The 24,014-nt window shown below is 45.2% G+C and overlaps 1 protein-coding gene across 2 annotated transcripts in view; it reads right to left on the bottom strand.

Annotated features, from left to right (window-relative positions):
• The window catches only part of LOC115184547 (collagen alpha-6(VI) chain), a 49,310-nt gene that overhangs the window by 4,283 nt on the left and 21,013 nt on the right, over nt 1–24,014 (bottom strand). The window contains exons 2-34 of one of the 2 annotated variants that reach the window (XM_029745401.1): nt 18,970–19,098; nt 18,085–18,693; nt 17,414–18,001; nt 16,581–17,144; nt 15,844–16,461; nt 15,164–15,724; nt 14,453–15,010; nt 13,770–14,345; nt 13,070–13,654; nt 12,498–12,847; nt 12,296–12,374; nt 12,029–12,180; nt 11,291–11,383; nt 11,065–11,118; nt 10,819–10,890; nt 10,187–10,213; nt 9,882–9,980; nt 7,135–7,197; nt 6,777–6,842; nt 6,496–6,549; nt 6,349–6,384; nt 6,054–6,116; nt 5,854–5,916; nt 5,676–5,738; nt 4,958–5,020; nt 4,776–4,826; nt 4,356–4,391; nt 4,163–4,225; nt 2,005–2,067; nt 1,773–1,808; nt 1,634–1,670; nt 1,134–1,145; nt 100–593 (exon numbers count right to left, since the gene is read on the bottom strand). In XM_029745401.1, the coding sequence (XP_029601261.1) occupies nt 100–593; nt 1,134–1,145; nt 1,634–1,670; nt 1,773–1,808; nt 2,005–2,067; nt 4,163–4,225; nt 4,356–4,391; nt 4,776–4,826; nt 4,958–5,020; nt 5,676–5,738; nt 5,854–5,916; nt 6,054–6,116; nt 6,349–6,384; nt 6,496–6,549; nt 6,777–6,842; nt 7,135–7,197; nt 9,882–9,980; nt 10,187–10,213; nt 10,819–10,890; nt 11,065–11,118; nt 11,291–11,383; nt 12,029–12,180; nt 12,296–12,374; nt 12,498–12,847; nt 13,070–13,654; nt 13,770–14,345; nt 14,453–15,010; nt 15,164–15,724; nt 15,844–16,461; nt 16,581–17,144; nt 17,414–18,001; nt 18,085–18,693; nt 18,970–19,087 (6,966 nt within the window). In that variant the 5' untranslated portion in view covers nt 19,088–19,098. The remainder of the gene's footprint in view (nt 1–99; nt 594–1,133; nt 1,146–1,633; nt 1,671–1,772; nt 1,809–2,004; nt 2,068–4,162; nt 4,226–4,355; nt 4,392–4,775; nt 4,827–4,957; nt 5,021–5,675; nt 5,739–5,853; nt 5,917–6,053; nt 6,117–6,348; nt 6,385–6,495; nt 6,550–6,776; nt 6,843–7,134; nt 7,198–9,881; nt 9,981–10,186; nt 10,214–10,818; nt 10,891–11,064; nt 11,119–11,290; nt 11,384–12,028; nt 12,181–12,295; nt 12,375–12,497; nt 12,848–13,069; nt 13,655–13,769; nt 14,346–14,452; nt 15,011–15,163; nt 15,725–15,843; nt 16,462–16,580; nt 17,145–17,413; nt 18,002–18,084; nt 18,694–18,969; nt 19,099–24,014) is intronic. The other variant, XM_029745410.1, reaches the window with a different exon arrangement.

Below are 24,014 nucleotides of genomic sequence, written 5' to 3'. Positions count from 1 at the left end.
AACAAAACAAAAACACACATGGGCTGCATTTCAATTCACCAGCCTTTCTGCTGCCCCGTTCACTACCCCTTCCCAGAAAGCATCTGTTTGTAATTGTACCTCAAATGCCTGTTGAACATCGAGGGAGTTCTTCATGGCGATGACAGCAGGAGCGATGTTCAGGGCCTTGAACTCCATGGCGGCCGTGACGATGGCTGCGCTGTCCACAGAGGGCCCGTTGGTGAAGAACACTGCCACCTTCCTCATCGTCAACGCTTTACGGGTTCGCTTGAAGACGTGGCGCCCCACAAAGCGCATGGCCTCCCCAAGATGGCGCCGGTTGGACGTTCGTTCCAGTGCAATGTTTTGGATGGCCTCCAACAACTCCTGCTTGCGTTGGTAGTCCTGGAATCTGATCAGGTACTTGGTGTTGGCACTATAGGATACCACGGCAACACGTGCACCTGTCGGGCAGTTGCTCTCGGCAATGGCAACGTCGTCCAATATGGAGAGGAGAGCGGAGCGCATCCTCTCGAACGTGGCAGGATTCACATCCTGTGACATATCCAGAGCAAAGACCAGCTCTGTGGGGTAGGCTGGGCATGCTGCCTGGCCTAGGGATAGAGTGAGAGGAAGGGAGAGAGGTACAGAGAGAGAGAAGGGGAGAGGAAGGGAGAGAGGTACAGAGAGAGAGAAGGGGAGAGGAAGGGAGAGAGGTACAGAGAGAGAGAAGGGGAGAGGAAGGGAGAGAGGTACAGAGAGAGAGAAGGGGAGAGGAAGGGAGAGAGGTACAGAGAGAGAGAAGGGGAGAGGAAGGGAGAGAGGGACAGAGAGAGAGAAGGGGAGAGGAAGGGAGAGAGGGACAGAGAGAGAGAAGGGGAGAGGAAGGGAGAGAGGGACAGAGAGAGAGAAGGGGAGAGGAAGGCAGAGAGGGACAGAGAGAGAGAAGGGGAGAGGAAGGCAGAGAGGGACAGAGAGAGAGAAGGGGAGAGGAAGGCAGAGAGGGACAGAGAGAGGGGGTGAGGGGGGCAATGGTATTTTTAATGACAACCATTCATAACATCACTTTGCCAAGAGTTCTGGTTTGATTACACCAGAATCTACAGTCAAGTACATACATTTATTTGGACGAGGAAGGGTTAATGGAGACATACCTTGAGAGCATGCTGTTTGGGGGAGAAAAATATCATCGTTTAGAGACAAAATTAGGAATGAATTAATCTTTGCTTATGAAAACATGACCTTACCAGCAATAAAGCAATTGACACAGCGGATCTTTTTCTTACAAAAATCTAGAGTAGGAATACCAAGAGCTTACCACAGTTATCACGGATATAGAGTAGGAATACCAAGAGCTTACCACAGTTATCACGGATATAGAGTAGGAATACCAAGAGCTTACCACAGTTATCACGGATATAGAGTAGGAATACCAAGAGCTTACCACAGTTATCACGGATATAGAGTAGGAATACCAAGAGCTTACCACAGTTATCACGGATATAGAGTAGGAATACCAAGAGCTTACCACAGTTATCACGGATATAGAGTAGGAATACCAAGAGCTTACCACAGTTATCACGGATATAGAGTAGGAATACCAAGAGCTTACCACAGTTATCACGGATATAGAGTAGGAATACCAAGAGCTTACCACAGTTATCACGGATATAGGTGGTCAGCTGGCATTCCTAGGGAGACAAATCAAATAACATGTTAAATAGCTCTCAAGATTCTCTATGTAAAATGTTTTATACTTAAATTGGAACAAAGATCAGACAGAATACACATACAGACATGGCTCTCTCTCCTGGTCTGCCTCTAGAGCCCTAGATAGGAATAGAGAATTAGTCATAAATCCACATGTAAACAGTGAATATCTTACCAATACTTCTACTGTAAAAACAACCAATACTACAACTACTATTGTTATTCACTTGAAACAAATAACAATAATAAAACAACTAATACATGGGATTTGTAAAGTTCCTTTTAAAGATCCAAAAACGCAAATGATATACTAACAGTGTGTCCCGGTGGTCCAATGGATCCTGGATCTCCTGACTCACCCGACCTGCCCGAGTTCCCCTGGTTTAATCACATCGTAACATATGGCCATTTTAACAGAAGATTTTATACATGTCAACACATATTAGTATCTGTGGCCCAAGCGAAAATCACAAGGTTTGAAGTTCAACACCTGAGAATATAAGCAGTGGTGTTAGAATCTCTATAATTGAGTCAAAGAGAGTCTATGTGTGAGTATATACAGTTCTGGAGGGTGACTCTTTAGTCCCACGAAGATAGTTTGTAGATGTTCAATAACTGTCAACAACATATCAACTAACTATCCACTAACCCTAGCCCTTACCCTAACCCTTATTCTAAAACTAACCCTTACCCTAACCCTTATTCTAAAACTAACCCTTACCCTAACCCTTATTCTAAAACTAACCCTTACCCTAACCCTAATTCTAAAACTAACCCTTACCCTAACCCTAATTCTAAAACTAACCCTTACCCTAACCCTTATTCTAAAACTAACCCTTACCCTAACCCTTATTCTAAAACGTAACCTTACCCTAACCCTTATTCTAAAACTAACCCTACCCTAACCCTATATCAAAACCTAACCCTTACCCTAACCCTTATTCTAAAACTAACCCTTACCCTAACCCTTATTGTAAAACTAACCCTACCCTAACCCTATATCAAAACCTAACCCTTACCCTAACCCTATATCAAAACCTAACCCTTATTCTAAAACTAACCCTTACCCTAACCCTTATTCTAAAACTAACCCTTACCCTAACCCGTATTCTAAAACTAACCCTTACCCTAACCCTATATCAAAACCTAACCCTTACCCTAACCCTATATCAAAACCTAACCCTTACCCTAACCCTATATCAAAACCTAACCCTAGCCCTAACTGTAACCTTAACAAGCAGTTGCTTATCAACAGATATTTTGTTAATAGTATGACCATCTGTAGAGCATCTACACCAGTGGTTCTTAACCTGGGTTCGATCGAACCCCAGGGGTTCGGTGAGTCAGTCTCAGGGGTTCGGCGGAGGTCAAGACACACACCCGACTCATATGATTCGTGATGACACGCCCCGCTTGGCCATCATTGGCTGCAGGTGATCACGCAACATCGCTTGGCCTATCTGTGCTGCAGGGAATTTGGCGCTCTCAGTAGTCGAATTGTGACTGTCGTGATGGTACGTCGTGTGATTTCTTTCTTAATATTTTAATCCCTTCATACTAACTATGTCGAGCAAAAAAAGAAAGTGGTCGGACGAATATGTACAATATGGATTCACATGTATAACGGAACGTGATGAGAGTCAGCGTCCTAACTGCATGATTTGCAATGCCAAGTTGAGCAATTCTAGTCTAGCACCGGCAAAACTAAGAGAACACTTCCTTAAGCTGCATGGAGATGGACAATACAAGAACACAACGCTCGCTGAATTCAAGGTGAAGAGAGCCATTTTTCCAATTAAGAAGGGTTCGGTGAATGCGCATATGAAACTGGTGGGGGTCAGTACCTCCAACAAGGTTAAGAACCACTGATCTACACTGAGTGTACAAAACAGAGTTGCACCCCCTTTCACCCTCAGAACAGCCTCCATTCATCGGGGCATGGACACTACAAGGTGTCGAAAGCGTTCCACAGGGATGCTGGCCCATGTTGACTCCAATGCTTCCTTCAGTTGTGTCAAGTAGACTGGATGTCCTTTAGGAAGTGGACCATTCTTCATACACACAGGAAACTGTTGAGCTTGAAAACCCCAGCAGCATTGCAGTTCCTGACACATACTACCATACCCTGTCCAAAGGCAATTACATCTTTTGTCTTGCCCATTCACCCTCTGAATGGCACACATGCACAATCCATGTCTCGAGGCTTCAACCTGTCTCCTCCCCTTCATTTTCACTGATTTAAGTGGATTTAACAAGTGACATCAATATGGGATCATAGCTTTCACCTGGAATCACCTGGTCAGTCTATGTCACGGAAAAAGCAGGTGTCAATGTTTTGTACACTGGGATTATCCAAATAAAGTGTGACCGTTCTGGGCACTAAAGACTTAGCGGTATTGACTTAACAATTGCAGCAATGCATGTGCAACAGGGCGCGCTAGGGTCTTCTAGTGATAGTGTGTGTGAGTCTCACCCCTCTGCCTCGGTTTCCTTTGGGGCCTGGACCTCCTTTGACTCCAAAATCACCACTTTCACCCTGAAGATGACAAAAAGGAAAAAGGGATTGTTTACTTTTTGTGAGCTTCAGAATGCAATGTGTCATGATTGGATTCCAGCCTTGTTCTCTTATCCATTCTGAAAGGGGAGATTTTAGATCAATAACTGACCTGTAATCCAGGGTAACCATGGAAACCAGGCTCTCCCTTTAAAGTAAACACAAAACACAAGGAATGATTTATTAGTGTCCATCAAACATGTATGTAATACAAATCTACTGTATATTAAAATCCTTTCATTTGAATGAAAAGATAATAGGCAGAATCTAGCACACAACCAGATCTGATTAGTGAAGGTGCTGGAGGAATAAGACAAAACTAGAGAAGTAGGAAAATGCACAGTTAGATGCACATTTATTTCATTTAGCTGAGGTTTCGGTCAGTCGACCTTCATTTAGATGAAAAGATACATTTTATTTTAGAATCTACTAAGTACATTAACAATATTTTCCAAAGTGGAAAACCTCATCAACTACTATGATGTCTATGGACAGCAGCTGTTGATCTGAGTACTGAGTAAGTGTACCTTACCTTCATTCCCTGGGGTCCAGGAGGTCCATAGCCGTCACTACCATCAAGACCCTGTATTAAAGAAAACACACCATCATGTCCCATTCTGACATGACCTTACAAACACATACAGTCTTGCAGTGTGTGTACAGCATGTGTGTGTGCATGCAGGTAAAATGTGTAATGACAAGGCAACACCTCACCGGCATCCCTCTTGGCCCAAGTGTTCCAAGGGCTCCGTTGACTCCGGGGTCCCCAGGTTGGCCCTGTGAGGAGACCACACAGTATTGGGTTGGAAGAATGGCTATAAAACATTATTTTATAAGCATATTTTTATGTATACATTTTATGTGTCTATATGTAATATGTTTCAGCTGCTCTGCAGTCCTGGTAAATTGTCCTACCAAGATGGCTAATGTTTTGTATTGTAATGTATTATATAACTGTAGGTCAAAGGTATAAGAATATTTTGAAGATAAATACACAATGCAGAGTTTGAGGGTTTGAGAGGACGAGAGTACTAAAAATCCTAATGGTCAATAGGGAATTATAAATAGGAGTTGTGTTTCAGTTCAACATCTGTTTAGAATCTGTGGAATGTCACTGGTGAACTCAGTGACGTGTGCTACGTTCTGTACATGGCGTCTGGGGCAGGATACTGGTTATTTGGCCATTGGCCAAGTTGTATTGCAAGGACTTCTGATGGTCAACCCTAGGCTAGGATGGGGGGTTATAAATTGAATCCTGTTCCTTTGTTCAGTGGGGAAAAGCTGAGGACAGGGGAGACTGAACATCTGAACATCTACCTCCCAGCATAACATCTTGATTTATCCTTCTCAAATAAACCTATTTTTCTCCCCCTGATTTGCTTTGGAGTTTGTGTTATTGAAGAATAACAAATTTCTAACAAAGGCAACGCACTTTCTGTCCATTCATCCCTCGTCTTCCTGTTGATCCTTTGCCACCCATAGTTCCAGGTGTGCCCTGAGGGAAAAGCCATTCATACGCTGTCATTACATGTCAACATCGCATAACAGTAGGATTTATGTATCAGGCATCCTCAATGTGGTCATGGAAGTAGAACGGTAAGAAAACTGACCTGAGGTCCAGGTAAACCCTGCAGGCCCCTGGGTCCGGGCTGGCCCGAGTCTCCTCTTATACCCTATGCACACAGGAGAGAAACATGTTCAGCAACAGTATCTGTGGTATTGGGGGGACTGTTCCAAATGCTAGAGAAGTGCATCAGTAGTAGCATTACTGTGGAGTTGTGGATGAGGGGAATGGGTATATATTACTTACCTGTGGTCCAGAAGGGCCAGGAATTCCTTGGAGGCCTACATCTCCTGGATCCCCTGGTGTTCCCTAGACACACACACACACACACACACACACACACACACACACACACACACACACACACACACACACACACACACACACACACACACACACACACACACACACACACACACACACACACACACACACACACACACACACACAAAGAACATACTAATGGGTACATAAATATAGATAGTAATCCTAGGGACTGTTATTCATATAGTAGCTTTGTTGATAATGCTGCCTACTGTACATTTGGACCAGGGAGACCTCTTCTTCCTTGAGGACCCTAGAAAGCAGGACACAGGACATAATCATCACGTGACAATTGACCAAAAACGTGGGACAACATCAGTGTAACAGGACAAGGACAGCTTAGCAGAAATGAAACTTCGCTCACTGGGTTTCCGACGATTCCACTTTCTGCTCGACCGCCCTCTTCTCCTGGGTCTCCCTGTCAGTGTGGTAAGGAAGACAAGAGAGAAAAGGAGTGTGTTTGCGAGAGAGAGGATGAGAATAACAGCAGTGTTGTCACCCTCCAGGACGGTAAGTGAATAATCCAGCTTTACTCACTAGAAAGAGCCAGTCAAAATGATCTGGTACTTGCAAATGAACTTGGTGAATAAGCGATTTTGATTCTTAGATCAGTACATCGACAGTGGCCAACTACATGCTACATACCGGTAGTCCTGGGTTTCCCCTTCCTCCTTTGGGACCCGCGACAATACTGTCCACTCCAGAGTCTCCCTAAAAGACCAGAGACTAACTTTTAGTAACAGTTAGAAAATAAGATATTGAAACACTGCATTCGTTACAGTCTAAACCACAACTGTCAAACTCATTCCAAACTCATTCCGAGTCTCTGCAGTTTTTTTTGTACTTGATTGATAAATTAAAGTCACTAATTAGTGAGGAACTCCCCTCATCTGGTTATCTAGATCTTAATTGAAAGGAAAACCTAAAACCAGCAGATACTGGTCCCTGAACCATCGTAAATCATTTGCACTGTTAAATGACGTCCATAGTTTATGTGACTTACAGGGTCACCTCTAAGTCCACGCTGCCCCTTCACTCCTGGCTCTCCTATGAGGCCGCTGTTGCCCTGCAAGAGAACCCACCATCAAAAGATTAGACATTAGAGAAGAGAATCAAGTAACAGTAGGATATAGGGGACATAGGAGAATGATATTAGTGACATAGGAGTAGTATATTGGTGACATAGGAGTAGTATATTGGTGACATAGGAGTAGTATATTGGTGATGTAGGCGTAGTATATTGGTGACATATGAGAACGATATTAATGACAGGAGAACGATATTAGTGACATAGGAGTAGTATACTGGTGACATAGGAGTAGTATATTGGTGACAAGGATAAAGCACTAAATAAACTTCAGTTAGTGCTAAATACGGCTGCTAGAATCCTGACTAGAACCAAAACATTTGATCACCTCTAGTGGTGTGGGGGCTGTGCTTTGGCAAAGTGGGTGGGGTTATATCCTGCCTGTTTGGCCCTGTCCGGGGGTATCATCGGATGGGGCCACAGTGTCTTCTGATCCCTCCTGTCTCAGCCTCCAGTATTTATGCTGCAGTAGTTTATGTGTCGGGGGGCTAGGGTCAGTCTGTTACATCTGGAGTATTCTCTTGTCTTATCCGGTGTCCTGTGTGAATGTAAATATGCTCTCTCTAATTCTCTCTTTCTCTCTTTCTTTCTTTCTCTCGGAGGACCTGAGCCCTAGGACCATGCCTCAGGACTACCTGGCATGATGACTCCTTGCTGTCCCCAGTCCACCTGGCCATGCTGCTGCTCCAGTTTCAACTGTTCTGCCTGCGGCTACGGAACCCTGACCTGTTCACCGGACGTGCTTGTTGCACCCTCGACAATTACTATGATTATTATTATTTGACCATGCTGGTCATTTACGAACATTTTAACATCTTGACCATGTTCTGTTATAATATCCACCCGGCACAGCCAGAAGAGGACTGGCCACCCCTCATAGCCTGGTTCCTCTCTAGGTTTCTTCCTAGGTTTTTGGCCTTTCTCAGGAGTTTTTCCTAGGGAGTTTTTCCCAGCCACCGTGCTTCTTTCACATGCATTGCTTGCTGTTTGGGGTTTTAGGCTGGGTTTCTGTACAGCACTTTGAGATTTCAGCTGATGTACGAAGGGCTATATAAATAAATTTGATTTGATTTTGATTTGATTTGATTACTCCAGTGCTAGCCTCCCTACACTGGCTTCCTGTTAAGGCAAGGGCTGATTTCAAGGTTTTACTGCTAACCTACAAATCATTACATGGGCATGCTCCTACCTATCTTTCCGATTTGGTCCTGCCGTACATACCTACACGTACGCTACGGTCACAAGACCCAGGGCTCCTAATTGTCCCTACAATTTCTAAGCAAACAGCTGGAGGCAGGGCTTTCTCCTATAGAGCTACATTTTTATGGAATGGTCTGCCTACCTATGTGAGAGAGACAGTCTTTACTGAAGACTCATCTCTTCAGTAGGTCCTATGATTGAGTGTAGTCTGGCCCAGGAGTGTGAAGGTGAATGTTTTGTTTGTTTTTGTTTCAGGTGCATCCGGGGTCTGCACCTTTGGGGGGGGGGGGGGGGGGGGGGGGGGGGGGGGGGTACTGTCACGTCCTGACCAGTATAAGGGGTTATTTTTTTATTGTAATTTGGTCAGGGCGTGGCAGGGGTGTGTTTGTTTTGTGTTGTCAGGGTTTTTGGGTATTGTTCTATATTTTGTATTTCTATGGTTTTTCTATGTTGTGTATTTCTCTGCCTCTAACCCTATTACAGGGGCTGAGTCACTGGCTTATTGGTGTTCTTCCATGCCGTCCCTAGGAGGGGTCGCATCACTTGAGTGGGTTGAGTCACTGACGTGATCTTCCTGTCTGGGTTGGCGCCCCCCCTTGGGTTGTGCCGTGGTGGAGATCTTTGTGGGCTATACTCAGCCTTGTCTCAGAACGGTAAGTTGGTGGTTGAAGATATCCCTCTAGTGGTGTGGGGGCTGTGCTTTGGCAAAGTGGGTGGGGTTATATCCTGCCTGTTTGGCCCTGTCTGGAGGTTTCATCGGATGGGGCCACAATGTCTCCTGACCTCTCCTGTCTCAGCCTCCAGTATTTATGCTGCATTAGTTTATGTGTCGGGGGGCTAGGGTCAGTTTGTTCTATCTGGAGTATTTCTCCTGTCTTATCCGGTGTCCTGTGTGAATTTAAGTATGCTCTCTCTAATTCTCTTTCTTTCTCTCTCTCGGAGGACCTGAGCCCTAGGACCTTGCCTCAGGACTACCTGGCCTGATGACTCCTTGCTCTCCCCAGTCCACCTGGCCGTGCTGCTGCTCCAGTTTCAACTGTTCTGCTTCCGGCTATGGAATCATGACCTGTTCACTGGACGTGCTACCTGTCCTAGACCTGCTGTTTTCAACTCTCTAGAGACAGCAGGATCGGCTACGAAAAGCCAACTGACATTTACGAAATTTGTGACATGGGAGTAGTATATTGTTGACATGGGAGTAGTATATTGGTGACATGGGAGTAGTATATTGGTGACATGGGAGTAGGATATTGGTGACATGGGAGTAGGATATTGGTGACATGGGAGTAGGATATTGGTGACATGGGAGTAGGATATTGGTGACATGGGAGTAGGATATTGGTGACATAGGAGTAGGATATTGGTGACATAGGAGTAGTATATCAATGACATAGAAGTAGTATATCAGTGACCTAGGAGTAGTTTTTGGGCGAAATATATGTAGAATGAGAAAATGTGTTTACTGGTCTTCCTGGGTTTCCTCTCTCTCCTGCAGCTCCAGCTGTTCCAATCAGACCCTGTTCACCGTCAACCCCATCAAGGCCATGGTCTCCATCCTCACCCTGCCATGGTAATGTGCACACTGATTCACAACACACTCAACAACAGCAGACGTTTACATCCACACAATGAAAAAAAGAAAGCACCATGGTGAACCTGGTTTTCCATTGGTTAAGACATAATACCTAGTATACTGCACACAGAAATGTTTCTACCGTACACTACATTTAGCTGTGTGAATGTGGTATCAACAGCTTCATACACTTACCCTGTCCCCTCTGTAGCCTCTGGAGCCCTGTAAAAAAACAGTCAGAGATCAGATGGGATTATTTTAGACAGGTAACTGCTCTGTGTCATGGTTCAGAGGTCAGATTTGATGGGATTATTTTGGACAGGTAAATTCCCCCGGGTGTCACGACTTCCAACGAAGTCGGCTCCTGTCTTGTTTCGGGCGGCGTTCGGCGATCGATGTCACCGGCTTTCTAGCCATCACCGCTCCATTTCTCATATGTCCATTTGTTTTGTCTTGTTCCATACACACCTGGTTTTCATTCCATAATCACACTGCATGTATTTAGTCCTCTGTTCCCCTCCATGTCTTTGTGTGTAATTGTTTATTGTTATGTGGATATTGTCAGGCGCCATACTTTTGTTATGTTCCGTGTTTTTGGCACGTTTATGTTTTTATGTGCTGTCGTTTTTGGGCCGGAATTAAAGTGCGCCTGTTTACTACACTCTGATCTCCTGCATCTGACTTCGCCTCCGTACACACCCCTAACATGGGGTCATGGTAACCTGTGATCTAAAAGCAGATGTCGGGAAGACATACAATGGGTAACATTCCAGACCAGACGGTCTATAAACATAGATTTCTGGTTGGTCAGTAGTCCATCTGCTCACCTTGGGGCCTCTCCTCCCAGGACAGCCCTGTAGTCCCTGTGGGCCAGTGGGACCTGGTGGACCTCTCTCGCCCTGTGGGAAATCAGAGAGAGAGGACAAGGTCATTGGTTTTAAGGTCAAAGGTCACAGGTTATTAAACTGACTTGTAGACCTTGCCCACCATCCACGATTAATACGTTTTGATTTGTCAGATGTCTGAATACCACACTGAGAATTATTCTTCTCTCCCTGAAAACACACACTTACAATTCCCCCCTCCTCGCCAGGGAAGCCAGGGTGTCCTTTCAGTCCTGGCTGACTCTGTAAGAAGAGAAACGAAGAGCAAATGAGGAAACTGAAACTGGCAAAGGGAGGACTGAGGAAGTACATAGACCCACATCTTCTTTACAGTATTTTAACAGTGTTCAATTACTGTGTCACGTCACATCTTAAACACTGTATAATTTTATAAAGAAGGCTCAGAGGGCCTCACCTTTGTACCTGGGCGTCCTCTGTTGCCACGGATACCCTCATGTCCGGTGCACTTACACATCACATTGCAGCACTCCCTCTCAGCCACTGTGTCCTGGAGGGAGAAAGGGAGACGGGGAAGAAAGAGGGGGAGAAGGAGAGAGTGGGAGGGAAAGAGAGAGAATGTGACAATGTGTTATGAAATCCAATATGTCATTTGTTGACATACCCTCATAATTGGAGACACCTTTGGAGGTACTCATCTCAAAAGCCAATCTAAAAACAACCAATAATGTCACTGCTCTGTTTTTCTTGCCTCCAGTGGCTCCTGTTGCTAAGTACATTTCTAGCAAGTGACGACTCTATTTCATGGTGTACTATATCCTATTTCCCATGACCCCAGAGTTCTAGTTTTGATACTTCCAACCTGAAATGCTGAAACAGGAACACAATTCCTTTCTGTCATTTCTGACATCCTGACATTCTTCAACAACGTCACGTCATCCCCTTTTCTAAACAAAACATTTGTCATTGTACAGTTTGACCCAAAATACTCAGACATATCAGAAATACTTCTCTATCCTTACAGCTGGGAATATGACTGGAAATTGAATTACTGTAGATAGAGACATAAAGGACTTACATGTCAGCCCAAAGAGTCTTAGCCAGTCTAAGTGACATACAGTATTACTACAACACAGGGAGACACAACTAAAAGGGTTGTTCTGATTCTGTTGTCACAAAATGATGAACCACTTACTATTTGGGTCAACAGGGTGTTTCCTAAATTGTGCATGCCAATGTTGAGCGGCTGCTTGTAGCCGAATCCTCGCCCAAACTCCACCATCTGAAGAAGGTTGGCATTTTGGACCCCTTCTAAGGCGACTGTAAGCAGGGCGTTGATACCTTTTCCTGAAATGTGACATGGAAGACAGAGATAAAAGTACAACCGATTTTAATGTTCATTTTTGTCTCATGAATGTTCTTAAATGTGTCCGTTTCTGTGGGTTGCCCCTGGTTCTTTAACCTTTAGTGCGGAGAAGTTCCGACTCTTGCTCCAGTTTCATCACGTCATCATCGAGTCCGTCTGAGAAGATCACCAGCACCTAAAGGACAAAGTAGTTGTGGCATTGTTATTACAATGTGATATAACCAACAAAATATGTTAAGAAATGAAAAATGTTGGACTCTGGGATCAACCACACAGGAGAAATAATGTTTTGGCCCACCTTCACGCCAGCATTAGATTTCTGGAACTTATCGCCGAAGGAGCGCAGGAGCAAGGAGTTGAAGTATGTTGTCTGGGAGGTCTGCAGGGCCATAACCTTCTCCACAATTTTCTCATCGTACTTCTCGAAGTTGTAGTCGTAGAGAACCTTTCCGTTCTGCTCCACCACGCGGAAGCCAATGTTAGTCTCAATGGAACCATCTCCCGCCACGCAGCACAGGCCCTTCAGGTTGGACACATAGCGGATAATCTGTGGCAGGAAGGCCTGTAGTTGGGCTTGGCCATCGAAGAGCCCCTGGGCGGTGGCCCTGCGTGTAATATCGAACCCGATGGCGATGTCTATGGTGCAGCCTATTGGACACAGACACACTCATTATTACTTATCATCCAAATGAACCCCTTTAACAAGTCCAAAAGCTTTATGTGTTAGGTTTACTCAAGGATAATATGAGAGACAATGTAAAATAGCTTTCTCAAATAAATTTCTCAAACACTAACAAGCATTCTTTGACGAGGGTTTTACATTGAGTCAGGAGAGACAGAGGAAATAAAACGTGCATACTGTTTACTCACCTGCTTGAGTTTCTGGTACCTTGGAAGAGCATATAGTATCCACCACCTTCTTCTTGATCTTGCCCAGGCTAGCAAAGTCCTGCACAGAGAAGACCCTTTCCGGGTTGAGAGTGATTTGCCCGAGCTCAACAGGTTTGTGGTCTTTCCCTATACCGATGGCAAAGACCTCAATGTTCATGGCCTTGAGCTCCTCTGCTGCATGCACAACATCATCATCTGAACGTCCGTCAGTGATCACAACCAGGTTCTGAGAGACCTTGGCATTGATACGGCTCCCTCTAGCTGGTTGGAAGTACTCCGTACGGACGTAGTCCAGGGCCTTTCCGATGTTCGTTCTGTACGGAATCCGCATCATATTGTTTATCTGGTTGCTCACCTCTGCTTCTGTGTAATACTCATTCAAGAAGAACTCCTTTTTAGGATCACTGCTAAACTGGGCAACCCCCACCCGGAAGGACTGCTCTGCAATGTTAAAGCTGGAAACAAGGTCTGTGGCAAACTTCTTCATGATAGTGAAGTCTTTGGTGCTGATGCTCCCTGAGCTGTCAATCAACAGGACCAGATCCCCCTGCGTTTTTTCACAGACTAAGAGGAGAAGAGAAGACGTCAGATCATGATGAACCATTTCATTTCAACATGCTTATGCTACAAGGCTTTGTATTTTCAGCTTAGATGTTTTTACAGTTGCATTCTGTCTTACCTGGTTTGCTGGTTTGGCAGAATTCAAAGGAAATATTTTTGTGCAGTGTGTCTAGTTTATGGAAGTCATCCACAAAGAAAACCTTATTCATGTCCCCTGCCATGAGCTCAAGCTCTTGCTTATTTGCTCCAACCACTCCGATGCTATAGACTATGATCCCATTGTCCCGTAGCTCCTTGGCTGGCCCAGCTAGGTTATAGGGGTCAGTAGCCTCACCATCTGTGATCACCATCAACCACTGGGGGACATTTAGGGCCTTTCGCCCGCCGTACTGGGCACCAAAATAACCCAAGGAATACTTGAGTGCCTTGCCAGTGTAGGTGTCTCCATTGGGCTCTCTAAGCTTATTGATGGCACTATTGACGTCTCTCTTAGATTTGTATTCGTTGAGTGTGAATTTAGACTCGGGGTCGTCTGAAAAGACAATCAGACCATAGCGTGTCTGCTTCTCCCCAACAAAGGTTTCATTGACCACGGACATCATGAAGTTTTTCATTATGTCAAAATTATCTGAGCCGATGCTGGTGGAGCCGTCCACCAAGAAAATAATGTCTGCGATCTCCGTCCTCACACACTCTGGTGGAAGAGAAGAAGAGATAGAGGAAAATATCAATGTCAAAATCTAAGAAATGTGAACTCATTGTTACTTTTAAGTAATGTTTCATGAACCAAGTGGCACTCACCTCTCTCCGGATCACAGATTGCCAATGCCAGCTGGCCATCCAAAGCCTTGAGTGCATCAAAGTCCCTCTCGGAGTAGACCCTCTCCTGTGCGCCACTGATCTCCAGCAACTGTGTATTGTTGGCATTGACCACCCCAATAGCGTAGATGATCACACCCTTGTCTTGAAGTTTCTTGGCAGGAGACTTGACCTCATCCTGCGACTCACCATCGGTTACAACAATCAGGAACTGCTTCACGTTGGTGCGCCCTCCTTTCAGTGGGTCAAAGAACTGTGAGGTGTAGGACAGGGCTTCGCCGGTGTGTGTGCCCCCGTCTATCTGTTGCATCGTTTGTAAATCCTGCAACATGCCTTCCTTATCGTTATGCTTGTTGAGAGGGAAGATCACCTGTTGACTGATGCTGAACTGTATGATGCCCACGTGCACTTTATCCAGGCCTATGTCAGATTTGTTGATGATGGATTGCATGAAGACCTTCATCTTCTGGAAGTCTGGGTTGTTGATGCTACCTGAGCTGTCGATCAAGAAGAGGACGTCCCCCTTCATGTCCTTGCAAACTGTGAAAAGAGAACAAATATTAATTTAGCTGTTGTTATAACTCAATGTGTGCTCATAATCAATCCCTGGCAAGAGACAAGGTGTTTAATATTTTTACTGAAATCAGAAAATAAATAAAATGTAACACTTAAAAACAATAGAGATTGCCTTACTATCAGGGGAGCAGATATCTGTGATGATGTCATTTTTTATTGGTTTCAGAGCGTCAAAGTTGTTGACAAAGAACTTCTTCTCTTGGCTGCCAGCTATCTCCAGCAGCTGTGTATCGTTAGCTTGCTTCACCCCAATGGCATATATGGTGATGCCCTGCGCCCTCAGCTTTGCTGCTTGATCCTTCACGTTGTCCTGAGACTCTCCGTCTGTGATGACAATGAGGTACTCGCGAACCTTGTGACTACGGGTGGCCTTAGCACGATCAAAGTGGGAACCCATAGAGGTCAGCGCTATTCCGGTATTTGTCCCACCTCCAAGTTGGGTGGTATCATCCACTGCTTTCTCCACTGAAGGTTTGTCAAGGTAGTCTGTCAAATCAAACTCAAGAGCTGGGGTATCAGAGAACTTTACCACACCCACGCGAACATGAAGCGGTCCGATGTGGAATGTGTGTATGAATTTGTTAATAAATTTCTTCATGTCAGCAAAGTCTGGAGGTTCAATACTCCCTGAGTGGTCGATCAGAAAGAATATGTCTGCTTCATCTGTCTGCAAACAGCCTAGAATCAGAAGAGAAAAGAAAGCACTAGTGTCATCTCGGAGACCACATTACATCTGTATCAACATTCCTCTACAAATTAAACAACAAGAATCATTGGTACAGTCATTTTGATCTCACTTTGCTTGGCAGTGTATGTTCTTGCGTTGTCTTTGACTGCTTTTTTAAGGATGTTGTAGCACACGCTTTTCTTCAGGCTCTTCTCCAGGGTCTTGAGCTTGGCAAAGCTGTCAACATGTAATACGTGCTTGTTAGGGGGATCTGAAGCGATCTGTCTCAGCTCGTTCTTGTCAGCATCCTTGATCCCCACTGCGTAGACAGTGACGCCAGCTCTGCGCAGTGCAGCGGCATGAGAAGTTACGTTGTCCTGGGACTTTCCGGTGATGACTATCGCCACCTGCTGCACCCCCTGTTCTTTCCGGCTGCCCCTCTCCTTGATAAACATCTTCTCCCTGGCATAATCCAGGGCCTCGCCAGTGTATGTGAGACCGCGACGGAAGGGCAGGATCTTGATGAACTGAAGGATATTCGTTTTTTCTTGAAAGGAGTTGAGGTAGACCTGGGCCGAGGCCTTGTTGCTATAGAGGACAATGCCCACCCTCACCCTGTTGAAGTCCATATCTAGGCCGTCCACTATCTTGTGGATGAATCCACGAACCAGCTGGAAGTTTGCAGTTCTATTGCCTGAAGACTCGTCAACTATAAACACAATGTCAGCCAGTGAAGATTCACTGCAATCTGCAATAGAGAGGAAATTGTTAGTCAACAGCAATCTGTTATCCTTTATGTATAATGAGCAATTATTTCACAAAAGATCAGATTCAGTTAATTCAGCAAAAATCCCCAAATGCCCTTACCGTCAGTCACAGGGACCACCTCTTCAGTCTCAAAGACAGTCTTTAGCACAGAGGCGATGTTTGTAGTCTGGTAAAAGAATGGCGAGGTGGCCATTAACTTTAGCTCTGGAAGTGTGGATTCACCCAACCCGATGGACACAATGGTTGTCCCTTCAGATTTGATAGTACGTGCCACCTTCATCACGTTATCCTTCGAATCCCCCCCTGTCACCGTGACTAGAAACTGCCGGTAGCCTTGTTCATTACGGCCACCAGACGCTGTAGTGAAGAAGTGTGCACGGGCGTATTCCAGGGCATCGCCCAGGTGACGAGACCTGTTGGGGCGCAGCGGCAGCCTGAATTTCCTGAGAGCTGCCAAGTACTCTTCCTTAGTGTTGTGGGTGTTCAGTAAGAACTCCACCTTGGTGTCCTGGGCAAACTGGGCCAGACCCAGGCGCATGGTTTTAGTGCTCGGGTTGAGTTGGTTGACCAGTCGCATCAGAAGGATTCTGACCAGCTGGTAGTCTGCCTGCACCATATTGCTGTCCACCAGGAAGAAGATATCAGAGAACTTTGGGATCAGAGCTGAAAAAATTAAGAATAATTGTTATGACAACAGTGTGAATGTATGCCATATTTTATTTTCATTTTTAGAAATGGTCCTTTTAATGTTGACTTTACTGTTGGCACAAGCGGCCGTAAACAATGTCTGCCTCTTAAGGTTGCATACTTTTTCTTAGAATGGTATCCCATGGTACAACTAAGACAAGTCACTTGGATTAGATACTTTGGATTAGTTCAACATTCACAATTTGTTACAACATACAGTATGTTTCCTTATAAAAGTTGCTTACCCATCCTCTGGTTCTCCATGGAGACACAAACAGTCTGCAGCAGACCCTGAGAAATTGTTTGTAGGGCCTGGAAACTTTCTATGTTGACCAGGAAATGCTCGTGGGGCCTGTTAGCGATATCCTTCAGCCCGATGATGTTGGCTGCCCCAACTCCAATAGCAAACACAATGACCCTTTCCTGCCTTAGCGCCTTGGCTGGCAGCGCTACGTCGTCCACAGACTCCCCGTCGGTGAGCACCACAGCAATCTGAGGCACCCTCTGATCAGCGCGGCCCCCGTTGACCTTGGTGAAAAACTCTTTCCGAAGGACAGTAATGGCCTTGCCGGTGTATGTGCCTCCACCGAGCTGTGGAAGCCTGTCCACTTGCTCCAGTAGGACCCTTTGGTCCATATGTTCCTTCAAATGGAATTGCTTCTGGATCTCATTACTGAACTGGGCCAGTCCTACGCGAACCTTGTCCGCTCCGATATCCAGCCCCTCGATGAAGCTGTGGAGAAACCTCCGAACCTCCTGGAAGTTTGTAGAGCTGATGCTGGAAGAGCCATCCACAAGGAACACAATGTCAGCCACTGTGGCGTTGAGGCACTCTGGAGATTAAGGAAAATAATAATGTCATTTATTTATAAAGAATATTTTTCAAATGGAAACAATAAATACACTGTTATAGTACCTTGGACCACTTTGGAGATTGGTCTCTTTGCCTCATCTACGGTAGTACACAGCACCTGGATGAGGCTCTGGGAGATCCCCTGCAGCGCAGCAAAGTCCGACACTCTGTACACGTGCTGGTTGTGAGGTGTAGTGGCAATCTCCTTCAGCTGATCTTCATCTGCTTCTTTGATCCCGATGGCGTACAGCGTGATGCCCTGCTTCTTCAGCTTAAGGGCACGCAGCCCCACACTGTCCATTGATTCACCATCAGTGATCACCACGGCGATCTGGGGCACGTTTTCGTTCACCCGGCTCCCTGCGTGGTCAACAAAGAGCTCGTTCAGCAGGAAGTCCAGGCCCAGGCCCGTGTTGGTTCCACCGCCCATATAAGGCAGGTTGTTAATGTACTGCAGGATGTCCTGTTTGTCCTGGAAGGTGTTGAGGAGGAACTCGGTGCGCGGCGTGTTGCTGTACTGGACCAGACCGATGCGCACCTGGTCGGGGGCCACGTCAAAGCTGTTGACCAGCATGTACAAGAACTGGCGGATCTGTTTGAAGTTCTCTAAGCCGATGCTCCATGAACCATCCACCAGGAAGACGATGTCGGCCACAGCCTCTTCCTTGCAGACTGGGAGGGGAAGAAAACAGTCGTCAGCCAACGGAAGTCAATACAAGTGTCTAAACCACAAGGTTTTTTGTGCATGGGATGAGCAATGAAAGCAATTAATCAATATATTAATCAAATATTATTTTTATTGTGCTTTTATAAAAACACATTTCTTATAACTGCTCAGCAGTCTAAAGCCCCAAAGAGTTGGTCATAATTTTGTATTTGTGTGGTATTTCTTCAATGCTTCTCTGTTTATCTGGAATGATTCAGATGTCAGGAGACAAACATGCTTACCTGTTTTTTGTGCTCCGTTAACCAGAAAACATGTTGCTATGGTGAAGATGGCCAGGAGGCCGTGTGTCCCCTCCATGTTGGACCGTTTCTCTAGTCTCTCTCCTTGAAACACAAACATGGACAGATCAACTGTTGGAACACAGAAAGTTGCTGTTAATCAGATCAAGTTGTGTTGACAACAGATTCAACTGAAATGTGGTTAGATCTGATTTAAACATAGCATCCTGTGACATCCTAGCCTTCATTTATACATTTTTCTTACATGATAACAGATTATTTTGCACTACTCATGCTCATGCTCAGGGTTGGGGAGTAACGGATTACATGTACAGATACTTTTGAAAAACGCCATGATTACTTCAGGGATTACTTTTAAATTCAGAAAGGATGTTTTTGCGAAAACAAGTTTTTAACACTTCTGTTTTTTCAATGACATTCAAATCAGCATTGAAAAAAGGAGCAAGTTTAAGTTTGTTCCACCTGAGCGAGTCGGACCACAAATCAGAGACCAATATGATGGCACACCAAATGTGTTTGATGGATTGCGGGAAAAGAGCAGGAATAGGCTTCTGTAGTCTACAGTCAAAGCTATGTCTTCCAATGGTGCGACTGCTGTCGGCATCCAAAGATTATCCAACTTGAATAAATGCTTGGAGGTAAAGATGACAGCAGTGGTGTAGTCTACGGCGATACGGATATCACTTATTAATGATATCTACATAGCGCATTGATATGAATCACACTGCTGCTCTCTCATTTAGCTATTTGCGCCTTATGGATTGTGGTTGATGTGGATGGCTGTTCACAAATCTATATGTGAATTTGAACCCAATAATGGTTGAATTCAAGACGTTTAAGCTGCCTATCAATCATTGTTTTTGAAACCAGTTGACAGCCGGAGAAAAATTGTCTTGCAACAGCTGCATAGTGCGGATCCAAGCCTATGGAATAAAAGTGGGACTTTTATTGCTCAATCTAATTCATGCTGATCAAAAAAACAAATCCATAGGCCTAATGGACACATGCTCAACCTTGTACACTTTTAATAGACTTAAAAGGGACAATCTGTAGTTGCTATATCCATTTTTAGATTTAAAAATTGTATGTGTATATATATCCCTTTATTCTTGAAGAGTATAACTTATAAATACCTCATGAGCTTAATTCAACTGTCACACTCCATGAGAACCCAAAATATAAGATTGTTTTACTCCAATGTTTGTAAACATTGTAAAAGTAAACAAACACTATATAGCCTCATAACATGGATATCATGAATGGTCAGTCATTTTGATATCAATCATTTTGATATCATGGATGACCAGTCCTTGTGTCCATAGCTCTGTCGATTAATCTGAGAGTGGTTACTTTTCCAAGGCTAGCTTTTTCAAACAGAAATTTGCTTCCTGCAACACAAACTCAAAAAAGTTCTGGGACACTGTAAAGTCCATGGAGAATAAGAGCACCTCCTCCCAGCTGCCCTCTGCACTGAGGATAGGAAACTCTGTCACCACCGATAAATCCACTATAATTGAGAATTTCAATAAGCATTTTTCCACCTGGCTACCCCTACCCCGGTCAACAGCACTACACCCCCCACAGCAACTCGCCCAAGCCTTCCTCATTTCTCCTTCTCCCAAATCCAGTCAGCTGATGTTCTGAAAGAGCTGCAAAATCTGGACCCCTACAAATCAGCCGGGATAGACAATCTGGACCCTTTCTTTCTAAAATTATCTGCCAAAATTGTTGCAACCCCTATTACTAGCCAGTTCAACCTCTCTTTCGTGTCGTCTGAGATTCCCAAAGATTGGAAAGCAGCTGCGGTCATCCCCCTCTTCAAAGGGGGGGGGGACACTCTTGACCCAAACTGCTACAGACCTATATCTATCCTACACTGCCTTTCTAAGGTCTTCGAAAGCCAAGTTAACAAACAGATTACCGACCATTTCAAATCCCACCGCACCTTCTCCGCTATGCAATCTGGTTTCAGAGCTGGTCATGGGTGCACTTCAGCCATGCTCAATATCTTAACCGCCATCGATAAGAAACAATACTGTGCAGCCGTATTCATTGACCTGGCCAAGGCTTTCGACTCTGTCAATCACCACATCCTCCCCTCGTCAGCAGACTTAATAGCCTAGGTTTCTCAAATGATTGCCTCGCCTGGTTCACCAACTACTTCTCTGATAGAGTTCAGTGTGTCAAACCAGATTGCATAGCGGAGAAGGTACGGTGTGATTCAAAATGGTCGGTAATCTCTTTGTTAACTTGGCTTTCGAAGACGTTAGAGATGCAGAGTAGGATAGATATAGGTCTGTAGCAGTTTGGGTCTAGAGTGTCTCCCCCTTTGAAGAGGGGGATGACCGCGGCAGCTTTCCAATCTTTGGGAATCTCAGACGATACGAAAGAAAGGTTGAACAGGCTAGTAATAGGGGTTGCAACAATTTCGGCAGATCATTTTAGAAAGAGAGGGTCCAGATTGTCTAGCCCGGCTGATTTGTAGGGGTCCAGAATTTGCAGCTCTTTCAGAACATCAGCTATCTGGATATGGTTGAAGGAGAAATGGTGGGGGCTTGGGCGGGTTGCTATGGAGGGTGCCGGGCAGTTGACCGGGGTAGGGGTAGCCAGGTGGAAAGCATGGCCAGCCGTAGAGAAATGCTTATTGAAATTCTCAATTATAGTGGATTTATCGGTTGTAACAATGTTTCCTAGCCTCAGTGCAGTGGGTAGCTGGGAGGAGATGCTCTTATTCTCCATGGACTTTACAATGTCCCAGAACTTTTTTGTGTTTGTACTGCAGGATGCAAATTTCTGTTTAAAAAAGCTAGCCTTAGCTTTCCTGACTGCCTGTGTATATTGGTTCCTAACTTCCCTGAAAAGTTGCATATCGATGCTATTCGATGCTAATGCAGAACGCCACAGGATGTTTTTGTGCTGGTCAAGGGCAGACAGGTCTGGAGTGAACCAAGGGCTATATCTATTCCTGGTTCTACATTTTTTTAATGGGGCATGCTTATTTAAGATGGTGAGGAAGGCACTTTTAAAGAACAACCAGGCATCCTCTACTGTCGGGATGAGGTCAATGTCATTCCAGGATACCCCGGCCAGGTCGATTAGAAAGGCCTGCTCGCTGAAGTGTTTTAGGGAGCGTTTGACAGTGATGAGGGGTGGTCGTTTGATCGCAGACCCATTACGGATGCAGGCAATGAGGCAGTGATCGCTGAGATCTTGGTTGAAAACAGCAGAGGTGTATTTGGAGGGCGAGTTAGTTAGGATGATATCTATGAGGGTGCCCGTGTTTACGGATTTGGGGTTATATCTGGGAGGTTCATTGATAAGTTGTGTGAGGTTGAGGGCATCAAGCTTAGATTGTAGGATAGCCTGGGTGTTAAGCATGTCCCAGTTTAGGTCACCTAGCAGCACGAGCTGAGAAGATAGATGGGGGGGCAATCAAATCACATATGGTGTCGAGGGCACAGCTGGGGGCGGAGGGTGGTCTACAGCAAGCGGCAACGGTGAGAGACTTGTTTCTGGAAAGGTTAATTTTTAGAAGTAGGAGCTTAAATTGTTTGGGTACAGACCTGGATAATAACCTGCAGAGTTCTATCTTATCTTTGCAGTAGATTGCAACACCGCCCCCTTTGGCAGTTCTATCTTGTCGGAAAATGTTATAGTTAGGAATGGAAATTTCAAGGTTTTTGGTGGACTTCCTAATCCAGGATTCAGACACCGCTAGGACATCCGGATTGGTGGAGTGTGCTAGTGCAGTGAATGAAACAAACTTAGGGAGGAGGCATGACGACATACATATTCAGCTAGCGGGATACACGCTGCACCGGCAGGATAGAAGAGCACACTCTGGTAAGACGAGGGGGGGCGGTCTGTGCATATTTGTAAACAACTTGTGCACGGAATCTAAGGAAGTCTCTAGATTTTGCTCGCTTGAAGTAGATTATATTGTGATAATCTGCAGGCCACACTACTTGCCTAGAGAGTTCAGCTATACTTTTTGTGGCTGTTTATTTACCACCACAATCAGATGCGGGCACTAAGACCGCACTCAGCCAGCTGTATAAGGAAATAAGCAAACAGGAAACCACTCACCCAGAGGCGGCGCTCCTAGTGGCCGGAGACTTTAATGCAGGGAAACTTAAATCAGTTCTACCAAATCTCTATCAACATGTTAAATGTGCAACCAGAGGGAAAGAAATTCTAGATCACCTGTACTCCACACACAGAGACGCGTACAAAGCTCTCCCTCGCCCTCCATTTGTAAATCCGACCACAACTCTATCCTCCTGATTCCTGCTTACAAGCAAAAATTAAAGCAGGAAGCACCAGTGACTTGGTCGATAAAAAAATGGTCAGATGAAGCAGATGCTAAACTACAGGACTGTTTTGCTATCACAGACTGGAACATGTTCCGGGATTCTTCCGATGACATTGAGGAATACACCACAACAGTCACTGGCTTTATCAATAAGTGCATTAAGGACGTCGTCCCCACAGTGACTGTATGTACATACCCCAACCAGAAGCCATGGATTACAGGCAACATTCGCACTGAGCTAAAGGGTCGAGCTGCCGCTTTCAAGGTGCGGGACGCTAACCCGGAAGCTTACAAGAAATCCCGCTATGCCCTGCGACGAACCATCAAACAGGCAAAGCATCAATACAGGGCTAAGATTGAATCATACTACACCGGCTCCGATGCTCGTCGGATGTGGCAGGGCTTGCAAACTATTACAGACTACAAAGGGAAGCACAACCACGAGCTGCCCAGTGACACGAGCCTACCAGACGAGCTAAATCACTTCTATGCTCGCTTCGAGGCAAGCAACACTGAGGCATGCATGAGAGCATCAGCTGTTCCGGATGACTGTGTGATCACGCTCTCCATAGCCGACGTTAGTAAGACCTTTAAACAGGTCAACATTCACAAGGCTGCGGGGCCAGATGGATTACCAGGATGTGTGCTCCAGGCATGTGCTGACCAACTGGCAGGTGTCTTCACTGACATTTTCAACATGTCCCTGATTGAGTCT

The sequence above is a fragment of the Salmo trutta genome, chromosome 3 (genome assembly GCF_901001165.1).
Source record: "Salmo trutta chromosome 3, fSalTru1.1, whole genome shotgun sequence".
Classification (NCBI taxonomy): Eukaryota; Metazoa; Chordata; class Actinopteri; order Salmoniformes; family Salmonidae; genus Salmo; species Salmo trutta.
Note: the sequence above shows the minus strand (reverse complement) of the source record. Positions and strands in the feature narration are given on the sequence as shown.